The sequence below is a fragment of the Canis aureus genome, chromosome 31 (genome assembly GCF_053574225.1).
Source record: "Canis aureus isolate CA01 chromosome 31, VMU_Caureus_v.1.0, whole genome shotgun sequence".
Lineage (NCBI taxonomy): Eukaryota > Metazoa > Chordata > Mammalia > Carnivora > Canidae > Canis > Canis aureus.
The window spans coordinates 5477455-5497723 of NC_135641.1; the positions used below are offsets into that span (position 1 = coordinate 5477455).

At 36.5% G+C, this 20269-nt stretch overlaps 1 protein-coding gene across 1 annotated transcript in view; it reads left to right on the forward strand.

The window, feature by feature from the left end:
- The window catches only part of DNAH5 (dynein axonemal heavy chain 5), a 292615-nt gene that overhangs the window by 166695 nt on the left and 105651 nt on the right, over window positions 1-20269 (forward strand). The window contains exons 39-47 of the mRNA XM_077879556.1: window positions 2003-2137; window positions 2974-3081; window positions 4602-4755; window positions 5866-6012; window positions 8404-8645; window positions 12083-12259; window positions 12676-12877; window positions 14779-14921; window positions 15544-15678. Coding sequence (XP_077735682.1) covers window positions 2003-2137; window positions 2974-3081; window positions 4602-4755; window positions 5866-6012; window positions 8404-8645; window positions 12083-12259; window positions 12676-12877; window positions 14779-14921; window positions 15544-15678 — 1443 coding nt within the window. The remainder of the gene's footprint in view (window positions 1-2002; window positions 2138-2973; window positions 3082-4601; window positions 4756-5865; window positions 6013-8403; window positions 8646-12082; window positions 12260-12675; window positions 12878-14778; window positions 14922-15543; window positions 15679-20269) is intronic.

A 20269-nucleotide genomic window follows, 5' to 3' on the forward strand; every position in this document is an offset into this window, starting at 1 on the left:
TTTGATCTGTCTTTCACTCTGGCCTCCATTCCAAACTTGTTTGACTCTAGATTATTTTTTATACCCCCAGCCTCAATTAAATTACATTCTCATCGAAAATATTCTTTGTTTCTTCTACTTATTGCAGCCTTTACTCACCCATTCTTCTTTTCCCCTCTATCAAAGAAGTATTTTTCCATGCTGTTTCCTGCATGCAGAAAATTGCCACATCACTGACTCCTGCCTTCTTCTTCTCTACTATTTCATTTCTATTTCCTTCACACCCACAGCCCTGCTCATGGGGTCATTGTCAGATGAAATGAGTCAACGTGTGCAAAACAGTTGGCCCGTGCTGATCTCTGGGTGAACATTCTGTGAATCTTACTTCATGCCCACAGATTTAACTGAGTCCAGTTCTGAGAAGTTTTCCTTAATTAATTCCACACACCACTACTTTCACATCGTTGTTACTTTTTGGTGAGTTAGCTCACATTTTTATCATGTTACCTCTGTTAGAATTTAAACTCCTTGAAGACAGGAACTCAATCTGAATCTTTTTATGTGCTCCATCCTCCAAATGATGAGTATGAAGTGATGCATACTGCTTCAGTTACCTTAGCAGATAATTGTTTTTTTTTTTAATCTGGTAAAACATATCTAACATTAAATTTACCATCTTAGCCATTTCCAAGTGTACAATTCAGTAGCGTTAAGTATATTCACAGTGCTATGAAACAGATTTCCATAACATTTTCCTCTTGCAAAACTGAACCTCCATACTCATTAAGCAGCAATTCCTCTCTTACTATTCCCCTCAGTCTCTGGTAACTACCATTCTACTTCTTGTTTCTATGCATTTTACTACTTTAGATACCTCATATAAGTGGGATCATATAGCATTTGTCTATTTTGATTGGCTTATTTTGCTTAGCATGAACCTCAAGGTTCATCCATGGTGTAGGATGTGACAGGGTTTGGTTCCTTTTTATGACTGAATGACATTCCATTGTATGTATATACCACATTTTGTTTTTCCATTCATCCATCCATGGGCATTTGAGATGCTTCCAAATGGCTATTTGGCTATTGTGAATACTGTTGCTGTGAACATGGGTGTGCAAATATGTCTTTGAGATCCTGCTTTCAGTTATTTGGCTATATACCCAGAAGTATGATTTCTGGATCATATAATAGTTCTATTTTCAATTTTTTGAGCAACTGCCATACTATTTTCTATAGTGGTTGGTTAATTTGGAGCACTAGGGTGGCTCAGTTTATTGACAGTCTGACTCTTGATTTCAGCTCAGGTCATGATCTCAGGGTTGTGGGATCGAGCCCTGTGTCAGGCTCTGCGCTCAACGTGGAGTCGGCTGGAGATATCTCTCTCCCTCTCCCTCTACCCGTCTCTCCGCTTGCAAGGTCTCTCTGTAAATAAATAAAATCTTTAAAAAATTTATAGCAGTTAGATAATTCATTTTTAATTATTCACTTTATATGTGATTGAGGTTTTAAATATATATCAAGGGAATAACAAAGCTAAGGACTTGGCTTTCCGACATGTCCTTATTCTTCCCAGATCTATGTAATTCTAGAATATGGCTACTGTCTTCCTCCTTAATACATTTATCTTTTTACCTATCAGTATATAAATATATATACACCTGGTTCAGAATTTTAGCTTTAGATATATGAGGAAATTTTTCTTAGGATGACTGATTAAGAAGAGGCTCAAGGGGTGCGTATATTCCAAGAGGAAATTTATTCTTTTCTCCCTGTCGAGATATATTTATTAGTTCTGATCTAAGGGCTGAAATTAATGATCATACATGAGAGAACTCTTTTGGATATTCTTTCTTTTCTCCAAAATATATTGATAAAAATTTATTGCTTCACTAGCTGTGCAGTTTTTTCTAGAGGAAAATTAGCATTTATTCATTATTGTGAAAAGTTCTTTTGTCAACTTTGTAGTTTTCATGGGTAAGTTAATATTGAAAATAAGCCTGTTGTACCTCACATGCTTCAGGTGCATTATGATTTTGGTCTGCGGAACATTCTGTCAGTTTTGCGAACCCTAGGAGCGGCAAAAAGAGCCAACCCCACAGATACAGAATCAGTGATCGTCATGCGTGTTCTACGAGACATGAATCTTTCTAAACTGGTAAGATTCACAGATGGAAATGTTGCACCCACTTAATATCAGTTCAGCTAAGTAAGTGCAAATGAGATTTAGAAATATTTATTTAAAATACTCATTTAAAATGAATAATTATCAGCGAAAGTGTGGGAGAGCATAACTTTAAATGAGACTTCTTCAGAAGCTATTTTTGTGGTAATTCATATCTAGTCTAACATATGCCTATTTCCATAGGATTGAAATGGATTTCTAAAAATCCACATGCTAAGTTTCTGAATAACTTGAAATATTTTTGGGTTTTAGAGCTGAAATCTCACCTTCTTTAACGTCTGTAGAGTCTGGCAGGAAATTATATGTAAATTGAACAGTGTGTAATAATGTCACACTCATCCATTTCACAGTTGTTCGGGATCAGTGAATCTATGTACAGGGTGACAGAATGATATATTTTTTATTTTAAAATAAAAGCGCAAAGCAAATTCCAATTCGTGACTTTGTTACTATCTCTTACTACTAAATTATTATTTTTTAAAATTTAAATTATAAATTTTAGGTTAATGGTAACTCCCCAAACTGGTTATTTTACTGGAAGATTATTGTATAGGCAGTATTTTCCTTTCATCTGCTTCCTTCCTCACTTTCCTCTTCTTTCTCCTTTTTCTCCCCCACCTTTTCTAAAAATAATTTTTAACTTATGGGCAACACAAGGAAAATATTCCTCAACTTCAGTGAAGGTGGTATTTTATTTATTAACAGTTATGGTAAAATAATTTGGTATGTTTAGCATTTTCAGTTTATCTGTACATTGCTCTGATTGTGCCAGAATAGTTAGTCTGATTTCCCTTTCTTTCTTCTTTTAGATTGATGAGGATGAACCCTTATTTTTGAGTTTGATTGAAGATCTCTTCCCAAATATTCTTCTGGACAAAGCAGATTACCCTGAACTGGAAATGGCAATTAGTAGACAGGTAATGTATTTCTCAGGGCATCCAATACTATGTAGTCTCTTCATCTGAATTTCATGAGAATCAAGTGGAGCTGATGTGTTCCAAATATGTGAGTTCTAAGAACAACACCCAACGCTGTGGCTATTGTGTTAGGAGAGGCCATTACACACCACTGACAGAGCTGTGTCAGGCAGTCTTGAGCCAGGCAGTCTCCCACCATCGAACAACAACATGTCTAGTTGGCCACATGCTAGGTCTAGTTGGCCCCTTGTTGATGGAAACCATTCCACATGAGATTCTGAAATGAAATATGACAAGGAGGCCTCAGCTGGCTGCCTTGCCTTGCTCGGCTTGGCTTTGCCTGTGGCCCTGGTATTTCCACATTGCTTTGGTCTCTGCCCCTGATTGTCATTCACAATGATCTCATATGACTCCTCAACTGTCATTCTTCTTCCCCAGGCCCAGGATCACTTGTGGTTTCTTCCTTAGGCCCTAGGGGATCCACCACATTATATAAAAATGGTGATTAGCTCATATTTATAAAATACATTTCAATTCTTTGAAGATATTTGTTAACAAAAATCAAATATGGTAGTATTTAATGGATATTTTCCTTTTAAAAAATCAATACATAATACTCTTAATCTCCATGGCACCTGGGTCACTCAGTTGGTTAAGCATCTGCCTCTTGATTTTGGCTCAGTTTGTGGTTTTGGAGTCATGCTGTCAAGCCCTCCATGCTAGACAGGAGTCTGCTTGAGATTCTCTCTCTCCCTCTCCCTCTGCCCCTCTACCCTCTGCAATAAATACATAAAATATTAAAAAAAATCTTAATCTCCTTATCAGGTAAGAGTGATAATTCATTTTGCAAGTGGTTTCTTCATCATATGGCTGAATTAATTGTAGCATTGTCTAAAAAGCTTAACATAAAGTAATTTATAGGGCAATTAACAGCATAATTTGTAACATGTGAAAAATCTGAAGAGCATATATACAGAGCCTAAAATGATCCATGATTATTGTCCAACAATTATTTAAGTAAAAATAAAGGCATCATTTATAGTGTGTTTAAGCATTGCATGATGGTTAAGAGCATGGACCATGGAGCTGAGTTTCTTGGGCTCAAATCCCCAGTAACTTTACAGGTAATAATCTAATTTAAGCAAACTCCATGCCATATGTGGGACTCGAACTGACAACCTTGAGATCAAAAGTTGCATAATCCACCAACTGAGCCTACAAATATATTGCCCCAGCAATATATTTTTTATCATGGTAAAATACATAACATAAAATTTACCATTTTAGCCATTTTTACCTGTACCGTTCAGTGGCATTTAGTGCATTCACATTATTATACAAGACATCATCACCATCCATCTTCAGAATTTTTTTCACCTTCCCAAACTGAAACTCCATACCCAACAAATAATAACTCCCATTCCTCTACCCCCCGACTCGACATCAGTGCATATTTTGATTACAACAGTAAATCCAGATTGTTGTTGATGTGGCCCAATGTGGGGCTTGCATGTTTTCAGGTTGAAGAAGCTGGTCTCATCAACCATCCTCCTTGGAAACTCAAAGTCATCCAGCTGTTTGAGACACAGAGAGTGCGGCATGGGATGATGACCCTGGGGCCTAGTGGTGCAGGAAAAACCACCTGCATCCACACATTGATGAAAGCCATGGCAGGTAAGGGGGCAGCCAAGCTGTGTTGCTCTGGACAACACATTTAAATAGTTGCGACACCTCTGCATACTCCAAGAGGGGCACAAACATTAGCTACATTAGTATATTTGCAGGAGGGAATGCTGCTTTACTGATTATTAGGTACATTTTAGAGATAATGGATTATTATAATGAACTAGAGGGGAAAAAACCACATAAGTCCAGCAGGTGTAAGCTCTCAGTTTTGGCAAGGTAAGTGATAGCTGAGAGCACAGTTCTTTCTCAGTGTGAAGACCTCCTGGTGGAGTCTTGATGTAGAGAATTCACTTTGCTCCATAGCTAAAGACACCAAGACTAAATCCAACATGTGCAGGACCCTAGGGCAAATACAGAGCAATTTTCACAACCACCAACTCGATCAATATCAATGCACTGGGGTTTCATGAGCTGACTGAGCTACATGTTAAAACCAAGAACAGGTTCATCAACAGCAAATAGTCTTATGATGAATTCATCTTTGCACAGAACTTCTCCAAAATCTGTGATGGCATTGGGTTACATAATTTAGACATGTTATACATAATGTATCACTATTGTTTAATATTTAGTACTCATTTTGCTCAAGTCATTTTACCAGGTGCATTTGTAGTTTATTGTTAACAGAAGGCAACCACATAACAACAAAAGTATTATTAAGCATAATTTGAGAAAACATCATTTTAAAGCTATGTAAACATCCCCAAACACAAGAACATATCTCAGCAAATTGAAGCCAGTGAGGGGAGAATGAGGCATCTTCTGGGTGATATTTCAGAGACCATAAATCAAAAGACTTTTGAGCTGTGAAATTTTAAGAACTTCCAGGATATATTAATTTGTTCATATCTTTTTCCCCCTTATATTTCATGTAATTTTCTTTTACAGAAGGATAAAAGCGAAAGTATGTGAGTCCATAAAATATAACAGTATTAACTATGATAACTTGGAATGAAGTAATACATATATTCTCAGTGTAATTTTGCATTTTTCATATCTTGAACACTTGCTAGTGGTACATTGCAAATTAGTTCAGTGTTACTTAACATGGGCCACTCTACATTGGAGTTGTTTAAAATTTGCATTTACTTGGTACAGATTGTGGAAAACCACATCGGGAACTGAGGATGAATCCCAAAGCGATTACGGCCCCACAGATGTTTGGTCGGCTTGATGTGGCCACAAACGACTGGACTGATGGGATATTTTCAACCCTATGGAGGAAAACATTAAAGGCTAAAAAAGGTAGAGGATAGAGGATTATTTTTGATACATCCTTCTAAATAAAATCCTTGGTGCCCATTTAGAATTGGTAGAACATATTCTCCCTATAACATCTTAGCCAAGAATAAGAAGCCCTTAATCAGTATATTTGTCAGTGTTGACATATTGAAAATATTGATTAGACATTTAAAATACCCCTCTTCCACCTTTTGTTGTTGTTGTCACAACAGAAATTATTTTCCTTTTGAGTAAATATTTCTGTATGTCTGTGATACCTTAGAAAAAAATAGAAAGAAAAAGCTGTTAAGGAAAATTGATACTGTTGAATAAATGGATTTTACTATAACTATTTCACTGAATCTTTTAAAAATGTTACTTTTATTTAAGTACAGCCTATTTTTAGAAAACTGATTTGCCTATAAAAATCACAGGAGGAAATAGGCTTCTTTGGGGAGAAAATCACATATATCAAAAATGAAGTCTTTATTGAACTAACAAGTTATTCTGTGTAGATGTACACTGGTGTTTGGTCTTCCTATGAACAAACGTGTTAATGGCTAGCAGTTCACTCTGAATACTCTCTTCCTTACGGAGTCTGGAAATTGAACCCAATGTTCTTAGAATATAAGCTCAGATGGAAGAGGTGATATTAACTTTCTTCCCATATTTTCTCACTCCTGAATGAGTGAGTGAATGCACTTGCAGAGAGAAAGTAGGATATGGGAGGACAAGATATTGGGGTATTTCTTTAGGAGTCTCTGCTTTGGAACACTTTCTACCGAAAAATGTTTAAGGCGTTGCCACCCAAGTTCTCATTTAGGGAATGGAGCTCATCAACCTAACATCGGTTGTCAAAAGAGACATGAAAACATGGAATTTCTTAAGTGTGCTCATGTTAGAAATTGTTGTTTTAGTGGAAATAAATAAAATTTTGTGTCTGACTTGTTTCAGTAATCCCGTGTCAACACAGATCCAGTGCCCAATGCTCCCAAGAATAGGAGCTCAGAGAGGTGGTTTATTTCCCCTCCTTAAAGAAGGCAATAGGCCTTTTCTAAATGACTCTGGCATCATTTTACTTAAATTCAAGTCAAATGAGCATAATTAAGATTTTCAAAGCAGTTTATTTGACATAGAATATATTACAGGTGTTGCACAATAAATAAAAATTAGAGTTACAAACTTGGTCATAGTGTCAATAAAGAGAAACTAGAGGTTAAGAAGTTAAAAGGAACTATTAAACCAAATACCTAAATTGATGATGGCATTCCCGTTGATGGTATTCTGTTGATGTTTGTCACTTTCTTTACTTCCATATCTCTGAAGCAACTTCCATCAGCTCTTGTCCCCAGTTGTCCTCCAAAACTGCTCTTTTAAAGGACAGTCATGACCTCTGGCACATCAGATATAAATAGTCAGTTCTCAGGCTAGTTGGGCTCTGGTAGTATCTGGCACCATTGATCCTTGATACTCTTCCATCACTTGACTTCTGGGAAACTTTACCTGCTGGCTCTCCTTCTACTTCTGCCTCCTGATGAGGGGTCTCCCAGAGGGAGGAGCCAGCAAAGACGAGTACCAGAAGTCTGAGCATTAAGTGGCTCTGTCCTCAGACCTCCTGTTTCTGCCTACTTTTCCTATCTAGAAGAAACATCTCCAGTCCATGGTTTTCAATGCCATCTCTAAGCTGATGGCTTCTACATTTTAATGTTCAACCCTGACCTCTCCCTTAAATCTCGAGCTCAACAACACTGTGGGATGTCTGTGAGACATCTCAAATGTAACATGTGCAAGCCAGTCCATTCTATGCTTCTGCTTGTCTTTCTGACTGTACTCACATTTCTCTTCCTCTTCTCCTCTTCTTGCTTACTAGGTTCAACTTCTTACTCTTTCTGAAGCACCCTGTCCTTATCCTCACTTTGAGAACTTTGCACTTGCTATTCTTACTGCCTGGAAGATTCTACCTCTAGATCTTTACATCATTCTCCTGAAATTTGACTACCTCACCTAAAACAATGCACCATCCTCTTATCCTACTTAATTTTTCTTATCTAACATATTCTTTGCTTATTGGTTTATCATTTCTACCACTTAGAAGGTAAGCTCTGTGAAGGCAGGACATTGTCTTATTTACCTCAATATCCCCAGACCCTAAAACAGTGCTTATACTTAGAAGGTGCTCAAAGAATATTTGTTCAATGAGCAAATGACTTATTGCTTTGATGATGTGCTTTAAACAACTGGTATATGAAGAACTAGAAAAGTTCTATGTGATAATATAAGATAATAATTTCTATCAGTTTTATTTAAAATTAATGAAAATTACATCATTATAATACTTCTTCAAGTGTAGTAGTTATGTGTATATGTATATACGTATATGTATGTTTCCCCCCCACCTTTGGTGGGATATTCTAGGGGAGCATATCTGGATAGTTCTTGATGGTCCAGTAGACGCCATCTGGATTGAAAATCTGAATTCTGTTTTGGATGATAATAAAACTCTAACCCTTGCCAATGGTGATCGGATTCCCATGGCTCCGAACTGCAAGATCATTTTTGAACCCCATAACATTGACAACGCTTCACCTGCTACTGTCTCAAGAAATGGAATGGTTTTCATGAGTTCTTCTATCCTAGGTTGGAGTCCTATTCTAGAGGTATGAGTGGGGTCTTTGTTTTGTACACTGAAAGAGGAAAACAGATCTTTAGCATTCCTGTAGAGCACATGCTGATTTTTCTGCAGACCTGTGATGTAATTGCATTTCATTGCTAATGTTTATGGCCGTTTCTTGCTTGTTCTGTGATGTTAAAGCCCTGATTGTCCCTTACAGGCTCCTTTAGCTTTCTTTCAGATTTCTTCAGGGCTCTTCTCATCTCTTTAGAACTGTGATTTCCACTGTGAGTTGCGGAGTAATTGCCAGTCCTAGCTGAATCAATAATTCCATCAGAATGTGAATAAGTAAAATTTAATTTTATTACTTTGGGAATTCATGACATTTTTAAAAGATACTCATTCACATAAAGTTTGGGAACAATCATCGTAGAATATTAGCTTGAAGGGAACAATTTATTAAAATTGCATATAAGCGAAAAATTACATATAAGGAATTTTTATGAGATTCAGTAGTCATAGTATTTGTCTTACATTTGTTCTTAGAAATGATATTTCAGATAATATTTCCAATTCATGAAAAGGTATATTATTTTCTTACCACCAGTACATTCCAGGGTGTATTGATTATAATCAGATTATAATTAATTTGTATACTTAGATATTTTACTAAATAAATGCTATAATATAAGGCAAAATGCTTATTAGATAAGCCATCTGTGAAATCTTTTTTGATATAGTTGAACAAATTTATTATTTTATCTACATAATTTTTTTGGAGATGATTTTGATTGAAAACTTATAAAATCATAATTTAAATTAAGTAGATGTTTATATTATCATTAAGTTTTTGTGCTTCTTTTTGTCTATGAAAATATATCCTAACTTTTAATAATATCTTCTCAGAACTTACAGAAATCTGGGTTGCAAAAGGGTTTAGGTTTGGTAAAGTGTGAACATATGAAAAAAGAGGGGATTATATAGCAAAATTATACTTACATATAATTGGATATGTCACTAAACATGCTTCTAAAGATTTCAGATTTCATAATCAAATTATCCATCCATTAAGGAGAATACAGAGCAAGGGGACTGAACTCCAGCTGTGTAATAATCATCAATGATAGTTCTTTAAAATACAGATGATTGGGTCATACCCCAATCCTACCAAAGTAGAATCTCTGGGTAGGGTGTGGTTCAGGAGTTGGTTTTTGTTTTTAAAAGCATCACAATAGATTCAGATTTGTTAATCACAGAATCAGTGACAAGCTCCAAGTAAAAAAGTATTTATGTGATTTTCCTCAAATACTTCACATTCACAAAGGCTTTTTAAAAATACTTTTATGTGACTAGCTAATGATTATTTAAACTTTACTATTTGTGAAAGAAGCTTCTATTATGTTCTCTGTTGAGACTGAATAAGGTTCTTACATTAATGCTATACTTACTACTAAGGTTTTTTTAATTTTTTAATTTTTATTTTATTTTATTATTTTTTTTTATTTTTAAGTAGGCTCCATACCCACCGTGGAGCCCAATAAAGGGCTTGAACTCATGTCCCTGAGATCAAGACCTGAGCTGAGATAACGGTCAGACACTCCACTGACTAAGCCACCCAGGCACCTCCTACCTAATTTTTAAATATGCTTTTAAATAATGCAGTTTCTTCTTATGAATGGTTAGCAAGAAGCAAGACTCACAAAGAATCAGACTGGAAGTATTTAGAGCAGTGCAAGGAAGCTCTCGGGAGTTATTAGAACAGATGGGTGGAAAAGCTGGATTCATGGGAAACTATCAGCTCCTAGGAGCCAAGCTGATGACTTGGCCCTGTGTATGACGTTCTTTTTGGTTCCATCAACTCGGAAGTGCTATGTTCTGTTTTTATTGCTATGGCAGCCTGGTAAATTCAGGAATTGATGAATAATTTGGAATCAACATTTTATTGCTTCTGTTCAGTCTACGAATGAGCTGACCTCTTGAGGCCAAGGGAACTTGCTTCAGCTTTGGAGTATATTGTGTGTTACGTGGTATTTTGTTAGAGATCACATGCCTTTTTCTAATAGTGAGTTCCCCAAATGACTAAATTTTCCATTTTCTGGAACATTCTTTGATATTTTTCTTCACTGGTTGTTAATTAAATTAGAAGAAGTAAAAGGAAACAATTAACTTGAAAATCTTTGTTTCCCATTTAAAACAATGTGGGTATGGGTTTCCTTTGTTCATCTTTTATTTTGCTTTCCTAAGTTATTTCTCTATATATGCCTCCTCATTTCCTTCTAGTATGTTTTATTTATTTATTTCCTTAGGTGTTTTAATTAATTAATTTTTATTTTATTTAAACTCAATTAATATATAACGTATTATTGGTTTCAGAAGTAGAGTTCAGTGATTCATCAGTCTTATATAACACCTGGTGCTCATTACATCATGTGCCCTCCTTAATGCTCATCACCCCGTTACCCCATCCCCCCACCCACATCCCCTCCAGTGACTCTCAGTTTGTTTCCTATGATTAAGAGTCTTTTATAGGGATGCCTGGGTGGCTCAGATGTTGAGCGTCTGCCTTTGGCTCAGGGCATGATCTCGGGGTCTGGGATTGAGTCCCGCTTCAGGCTCCCTGCATGGAGCCTGCCTCTGCCTCTCTCTCTGTCTCTCATGAACCAATAAATAAATCTTTTTTTTAAAAAGAGCCTTTTATGGTTTTTTTCCCCTCTCAATTTTGTTTTGTTTTATTTTTTTCCTGCTTCCTCTATGATCCTGTTTTGTTTCTTAAACTCCACATATGAATGAGATCATGATAGTTGTCTTTCTCTGATTGAGTTATTTTGCTTAGCATAATATCCTCTAATTCCAATCACAACGTTGCAAATGGCAAGATATCTTTTTTTTTTTTTTTTTGATGGCTGAGTAGTATCCTGTTGTTTATATACCACATCTTCTTTATCCATTCATCTGTTGATAGACATCTGGGCTCTTTCCATAGTTTGGCTGTTGTGGATGTTGCTGCCATAAACATTGCGGGGCCAGTGCCCCTTCAGATCACTACATTTGTATCTTTGGGGTAAAAACCTAGTAGTGCAATTGCTTGATTGTAGGGTAGCTCTAGTATATTTTAATTAACAGCCAAAGACTTTTTCTTTATATTAACTTCAAGACCTGAGCACATGTGTAGGGTGGTAACAGAATGTGTGGGTTTGAATTCTGGCCTTGGCACCCACCAGCTGTAGGATCCTGGATATATTACTTCAACGATTTGGACCTTGGTTTTCCATCTATAAAGGTGGATAATAATAACTTCTACTTCACAGTGTTATTTTGAGCATTATATGAATTAATGTATGAAAGCATTAGCTTTCATTGGCAAGGCCTGGCAATCCTATGTGCAGTATTATCATTAAAAATATTAAAAAAAATTTGTTCAAAAATGGCCATTCTCCTGGTGTGCCAATAAATTTATTAATGGATTAATCTGTAAATGAACAGGGTTTCCTTAAGAAACGCTCGCCTCAAGAAGCTGAAATTCTTCGTCAGCTCTACAGCAAGTCTTTTCCCGATCTGTATCGCTTCAGTATCCAGAACTTAGAATACAAGATGGAGATGCTTGAGGCTTTTGTAATCATGCAGAGCATTAACATGCTTCAAGGGCTGATCCCTCCAAAGGTAAATTGCTCAACAACTTTCTAGAAGTTTCTCTCTTAACAGAGCTATGTTGGGCAGAAAGTACAATATTTGAAATTGGTTTTGTTAGACCTGTGGGTGGAGGGAGGATTTTTCAAATGTGCACCTGCATCTTTTGCATTTTTTTTTCATTCCTTTTTCACCAGGTAAGCCTTGGGTTTGTAATTTAGTGGTAAGTTCACAGTCATCCAATAAGCATCCAGATTTATTTTGGAGACCTGCCTGATATTTCTCGAGATCAATACTGTATTTGTTCCCAGTTTCTTTCATTTTTCCCTTGTTCTTGTCTTGGGGAAAAGTATTGTCCCTTTTACATCTTTGTTATTTTCATTGAAACCTCAAAGTAAAATGTCAGTTCGAGAATCCAGTATTAAGACAAAAAGTTTCTTTTGTGCTAGGAGCAAGGTGTGGAGGTCACAGCAGAGCACCTGGGGAGACTGTACATCTTCTCCCTGATGTGGAGCATCGGTGCCCTGCTGGAACTGGAGGGCCGGCGTTGGGTGGACCAGTGGCTACGTGCTCAGCAAGCACTGACCTTGGATTTGCCGCCTCTAGAGGGGCCCGAGGACACCATGTTTGACTATTATGTCACATCCACTGGTGAGGATCCTTGCTGCCATCCATACACAACAGATGGGAACAGTTTTTTTCACTGGCTAATATTTAAATAAATTTTATTTTTCTGAATGGTAGTTAAAACACTTGGCTCTAAAATTAAAATGGACATTTTCATGTGTGAAGAAACCTAATTGTTTCTTTTTTGAAATTTTATTTCATTTGTGATCTGAATGCATATCTTCCCCTTGTTAGGTATATTGTTTACTGAACTTTTAATGAATTAAAAACAAACTGGAGGGTGCCCTGGGCGGCTCAGTTGGTTTAGTGTCTGACTCTTGATTTTAGCTCAAGTCATGATCTCGGGGTCCTGTGACAGAGCCCTGAATTGGCCTCCACGCTTAGTGGAAAGTCTACTTGAGGATTCTCTCTCCCTCTCTCTCTTCCTGGACCACCCCCCCACTCATGCTCTCTTTCTAAAATAGATAAATCAATCTTAAAAAGATTAGAGAAAAATCTCCAAATAGATCTGTTTCAGTCATTTATATAATATAATCAGCAATTTACATAAAAATTACAAAGTGTGAAGTATATTTTTACCAAATATTTTATCTATACACTTATATCTAGCTATATATACCTCAACTTATTTAGTTGTACATACATACAAAGCATATATATACATATATATATATACACACAATATTTATATATCTTTTATTTTTGGTTTATAATCAGGGAAGTGTGTAATGAAAAGCTGTGAGATTAGATATTTTAAATGGTTTTAGTTAGATACTATCACTGTATTCTTTTTTTTTTAATAAAATAATTTTTATTGGTGTTCAATTTACCAACATACAGAATAACCCCCAGTGCTCATCCCATTAAGTGCCCCCCTCAGTGCCCGCCACCCAGTCACCCCCACCCTCCACCCACCTCCCCTTCCACCACCCCTAGTTCGTTTCCCAGAGTTAGGAGTCTTCCATGTTCTGTCTCCTTTTCTGATATTTCCCACACATTTCTTCTCCCTTCCCTTCTATTCCCCTTCACTATTATTTATATTCCCCAAATGAATGAGAAGAACATACACTGTTTGTCCTTCTCCGATTGACTTATTTCACTCAGCATAATACCCTCCAGTTCCATCCACGTTGAAGCAAATGGTGGGTATTTGTCGTTTCTAATGGCTGAGGAATATTCCATTGTATACATAGACCACAGCTTCTTTATCCATTCATCTTTCGATGGACACCGAGGCTCCTTCCACAGTTTGGCTATTGTGGACATTGCTGCTAGAAACATCGGGGTGCAGGTGTCCCGGCGTTTCATTGCATCTGTATCTTTGGGGTAAATCCCCAGCAGTGCAATTGCTGGGTCGTAGGGCAGATCTATTTTGAACTCTTTGAGGAACCTCCACACAGTTTTCCAGAGTGGCTGCACCAGTTCACATTCCCACCAGCAGTGTAAGAGGGTTCCCCTTTCTCCGCATCCTCTCCAACATTTGTGGTTTCCTGCCTTGTTAATTTTCCCCATTCTCACTGGTGTGAGGTGGTATCTCATCGTGGTTTTGATTTGTATTTCCCTGATGGCAAGTGATGCAGAGCATTTTCTCATGTGCATGTTGGCTATGTCTATGTCTTCCTCTGTATTACTGTATTCTTAATTTTTACACAGACATTATTGAAAACTGACATATTTAAAAAGAAAATTTCAAGATACTTCTTAATATTTACTAGTAATATCACTTTGCAATTGTTCCTTGGGAAATTTTGACTCAGCTAACACATAATTAAATACTACTTGCATCTATGGGTCTACTGGTCTGCATTTTATGGGGAGTTTTTGAAGGAGGCCTTCATGAGATGTCAAGAGCATCTGCTTGTTCTAGTTAGGAATTAGATTATTCATAGGCATATGAAGATGTAAATGTGTTCTGTTCACCTCAGGTAAATGGACACACTGGAACACATGTATTGAGGAATATGTGTATCCATCTGACGTCACCCCAGAATACAGCTCCATCCTGGTGCCAAATGTTGAGAACGTGAGGACTGACTTTCTAATTAAAACCATCACTAAACAGAGCAAGGTGTGGCTCTTTGACTTGCATTAACAGTAACATATTTTAAAATGTCACTTGAACACACAAGGTACCTTGTGTTTATCCTAGAATGTCTTGGGTTGCTGTTTAGAACAAATGAAAGTATCACCCACATTAGTATACTTCTTTTTATTATTACAGTAACAGTGTCAGAGTTGAATATTCCAGATTCATAATCAAGTAATTATTTCTTTCCCGTTAGTGGAGAGAAAGTGAATTTTGACTTGTTTTTTCAAAGAGAATCCTTCCCTTCTGATGATTGTGTTAGTTTGCTGGGGCTGCCATAATAAATCACCACAGAGTGACTGGCTTAGATAACAGACATTTCTTTCCCCCCAGTTCTGGAGGCTTAGAGTCCAAGATTAAAGTGCTGGCTTAGTTCCTTCTGTGGCCTCTATCATTGGCTTGCAGGTGGCCCACCCAAATGGCCTCATTTTAACCTCATCATCTCTTTAAAGATCCTGTCTGCAAATACAATCACATTCTGAGGTACTAGGGGTTGGGGCTTCAACATGTGAATTTTTGTTGGCGTTGGCGGGGAGAGGCACACAATTTAGCTGATAATCATATTATTGCATTCCTTGGATTTGTTTCTCATCTTCTATTTTAGGCTGTGCTGTTAATTGGAGAACAAGGAACAGCCAAGACAGTCATTATCAAAGGGTTTATGTCAAAGTACAATTCTGAAAGTCACATGATCAAGAGTCTGAATTTTTCTTCTGCCACCACCCCACTGATGTTTCAGGTACTGGCTCTTTGGTTTCGCTCATTAAGTCAAGTTTGTGATCAATGTTGGCGGCTCAGCTCTCTTCATTTTTCTGCGCGTGCCCATAGACTTCATCTGTACCTTGTCAGCCATGATAAATCCCTACATACACCTTCCATTATTCACCTGTAGTAGAATCTCTCCCTAGTTAAATTATACTGTATAATCTTAAATTGTGGAGAAATAAAAAGCTTATATAGGGTGTTAAAAGCCTCAGTACTGTTTAAAATATCTAGCAAAGCTTGTGAACATGTAAAATCCCAAATTTAAAGGAGTATTATTTATTCCTCTATCCAAACCGCCTTTCTCTCCCTACTACCTGTATTCCTGTGGGCATTTCACTATTCTAAGCTTTAGAATAGACAGGCTGGTCATCTTCAATGGGTTTCTCTTGAATCAAGGGCTGTTAATGTTGCTAAAGAAATACTTTTCACATCCCCTTCTTCGTTTTTGTTCTCCCTGTCCACCTCTACATAATTCTTGTCCTCATGATCCACACCAGGTTATTATCCTGGAAAGAGCCCCAACTGGTCCAAGTCTAATTCTCTTCCGACCTTGCCTTCATTCCTCTTCCAATCTCCATTTTTTGGATATTGCCAGTTTATCTTGTTGTTCCTTGACTTAACATTCCACAATGGCTCCCATTAGCAATTGCAGGAATAAATCTTAGGGTTAGGTTAGCCCGTTGAAGATTTTATCCTATTATCTCATTGAGGTATATTAAAAAAAATCCCTCAAATTTGCTTTGCATTTGTCAGTGGAAATACTAGGAATGACCTGGGTTTGCAGTGGTAGACTGGTTGGTTGCTCTTGTTTTTAAGTTGCTTAAAACCCTATTGACACTGGGGAGGGAATCCTGTGTGTTAATTCATGTTCAGTTGTTTTCAAATGACTTCTCTTGTCTGCTAGAACATTAACACAGTAATAAAAAGGACACATTTCATAAATTGAAAATGGAAGGAGGATTTTTTTTAGCAGAATTCCAACCCAAAGAACTTTGTTCTTGATTAACTTTGTTGTTCTTTAGCTATTGAAATTAAAATATCAAAGAGCAATGAAAATTGTTGACAGCTTGGCTAAATCATGACTTTTTATCACTTAATATAATTGGTGACTGCAGAGTGCCAATAAACTAAGACCATTGATAAAGTTTCTAAATAAGACTGTCAACTATATAAGGCTCCTCTATTAGAGATGGAATTTCCAATACTGGCTAGCTATCAAATGAATGGCGTTTACAGTGTGGTGATGGGAGGGAGGGTCTGAATGGAAGGTCAACCTCAAATTGCAGAGACTCAGCTGTGGTATTTTTGTGTTTGGGGAATAGCACACTAAATTATCTTAGGCTGGAAAGATGCTAACATTATACACATTCTTTTGTTACTAACATTAGGTACATTCCCTTGATATTGTTTCACTTTAAAGAACTTTTGTTAGTTTTACTTTAGGAGAACATCTTAAAAGTTATAATTTTAACTTTGTTAAAAAAATAATAAATAAAATAAAAATGCAGGTTTTAAAACCTCAAATTAAAGTATGATTTTTCCCCCCATTATGTTGGGTGATTATCTAGCTATTCACATTTCTTGAGACTGGATTAAATCTTTAGGGTTGTAATGCAATTCTGGCAGTTCTACCCAGATGTACTAAAGACTTCATAGGTAAAGGGCTTGGTCCCCCCCACAAGACTTCCTTCACTTCAGATATCAGCCATGTGCCTGAGTTTCTAGGCCACCAGCACTTCTGAAGAACTGGCTAGAAATTCAGCAGTTTCTGTGACACTCTCTGTTTCCATAATTCACCAAAATGACTCTCAGAATTTAGGAAAGTGCTATGCTAATGATTATGGTTTCATTATAAAAGATAGGAATCTGGGTCACTCAAAAAAAGTGTTACATTAAGGCAATGGTTGGGAGGGTCCCAACTATAAATATTCTGTCCTCAGAATGCATTATCCTCCAGGCACGTCAGTGTATATCCTCAACCAGGAAGCTCATCTGAACTATAATATCCAGAGTTTTCACTGGGTTTCATTACAGAGGCATGCTTGATTGAATTGTGGGCCATGTGATTGAACTCAATCCCGGACCACCCTCCCCTCCTAAAAAGTCAGTTGATACCAAGTGGTTTAAATCTCCTGACCCTCAGATCACATAGTTGGTCTTTCTGGCAAGGTAGTCTGAGGGACCCACAATGAATAACAAAGAAAATTCAATAACTCAGGAAATTCCAGTGTTTAAAGGCTCCCTCCTGGAAACCAGGGACAAAGGCTAGCCAAATTATTTAGTATATAACAACACCTTGTCACTGTATTTTTATTAGTAATTTGTTGTGTTGTTTAGTCCTTTAAGGTAGTAAAGATCTGGAGGCTATGTCTTTTTAACATGAGGCAGTTATTAATTTCCTGGAAAAAGGTGTATTTTATATAGAAAGCAACTTATTTGTTGAAATAAAAATTTATAAGCTATATAGTAAATTTCTAGAAGTCATACCACATTGAAATATAATAATTAGGATAATAAGGCAGACTTTCAAAACACAAATATCTGTATTCTTTAGGATCCCATTATCTGATTCACAACTACATTAACCCAGTGCCCTCCTATGCTGGTGTCAGGGTAGCACCACCACCTCACTGTTTTTTCTGCTCAGAAGCATCATAGGATCATGTACTCTGTTTAGTGCCTGTTTGGACTGCTGAGTACCCAAGCTTTCTATTAAGCTAGACTCATTAATTTCAGAAAGCTTTCAGTTAGCCAAACTGCTGGGATTAACTTTCTCACTGTAATTCTCAGCCATTCATGCTGAAGTAAGTTCTGATGGAGATGAATGTTTGTCTTGAGATTTCCCACTTATCTGGATCCAAATGAAACTGAAATTGTAGATGAAAAGACTGATACTGTGCATCCCTTCTGTGGTACCATGATGGCACATAATCTGGTTGAGGGTACACGTCTGTTTTTTGACAGTTGTTTTCATTTGGATTTCTTTTGTTTTCCCCATGGGGCCACATTCACTTCTTCTTTTTTTTTTTTTTTTGGTCAATAGGACGACTGACTGTAGTATGTCCCTCTTTGTCTGGGAGAGTCTAGCTTACTTCCATTGTCTTGGACTAATAAATAATGGCATCCCTGTCACTATCAAAAGTGTGTAGTTTGGGCAAAAATTGTATGGTCATCTTATTTTCTTGGCTAAGGGAATTCAGTTGGTCTTTTAAGAAAGAGATCTCAATTTTTTTCCATAACAAATATTATTTTAAGGTTTTTTTCCCCTAGTTTTGAAAGTAATCTGTACATGTCTTTAAAAATATAAACAATATTGAAAGGTAAGAAGAAAGTTTCTTTACTTCTGTAAAGATTTATCTAAAAATAATTGTAAAGTGTTTTGAATATAACCATTTTACAAATGGTTGCATAGCAATAGATTTTTTTTTTAAATTGAGAATCATAGAGCCTAGAAAGAAATTCTACATTTTTTCTTAGACTCAGAACCACTTTCCCAAATGAAATCTTAGGCAGAAGACTAAACTATCAGGTAACTATAGATTTGCTTTCGTGGCATTGGAGCTGGGCTCCTGAAATCCTTCCCAATTTTATCCTTGCTTCCTTTAGGGGGCCCTATGATTGAACAAAATTGTTTTTACTCCTCAGAGCATATGAAGACTAGTTTCCAGAGAAGAATCATAAGAGGTTATATGTGAAAGTATTTTTCCATGGTAAAGTTCTCTAAAAGTGTCAGATTTTACTGTTATTATTAATGTACTTAGGTGGAGGGAGATTGAAATCCTTATTTGTGTTCACACAATTAGTTGGTACCAGAACCTAATGAGAAACCAGATTCCCATATGTTCTACTGTGCTTTTCCAGTTCACCCATGTGCTTCCTTCCAATAGATTTTCTTTAACCACATTGATATTCAATTGACTGATTTATCACTTAGAGCACTTGTTTTATTTTTAGCTTCTACTTACATGTTATTGTATTTTTATGCTGTTTTAGATATTCTACTTTTTAAACAACATGCTGTTGAGCGTTTTAAACTTTACTAATGATATAAGACTTTTTCATTTGGTTTTAGTGGCTTATAATATAAGGGGAAGATCTTACTTAGGCAGTAGATGTCTTAATAAAGAACATAGGCTCTCCATTTTTATCTTTTAGCTGCATAGCAGATATATAGAAGCCTAAAATTAAGCATATTTTATATTTCAATGTAATTGGATGTAATATGTGTGAAAATGACTTAAATGCTGATATATAGAGATAATATTTTTTATTTTTATTATGCGTTAACCTCATCAAGTGCTTTCTATTATTTATGGATAATACTATTTTCTGTATATGCACACATACATATGTATAATATATATCTTATCTATATCTTTGTATATATTCCCACTCCACTTGTGACTATGCAGGTTATGGAGATTTTTGATATGTTCTATTCACAGAGATAGTTGTGTGAATGGTAAATCCCAAAGTTGGGCAGTGCACAACATCCTCAACTGTACATGACCTTGTCAATGTCCCTTCAATGCAGTGTTCCTTCCTCTGGTTGGGGAAAAAGACAT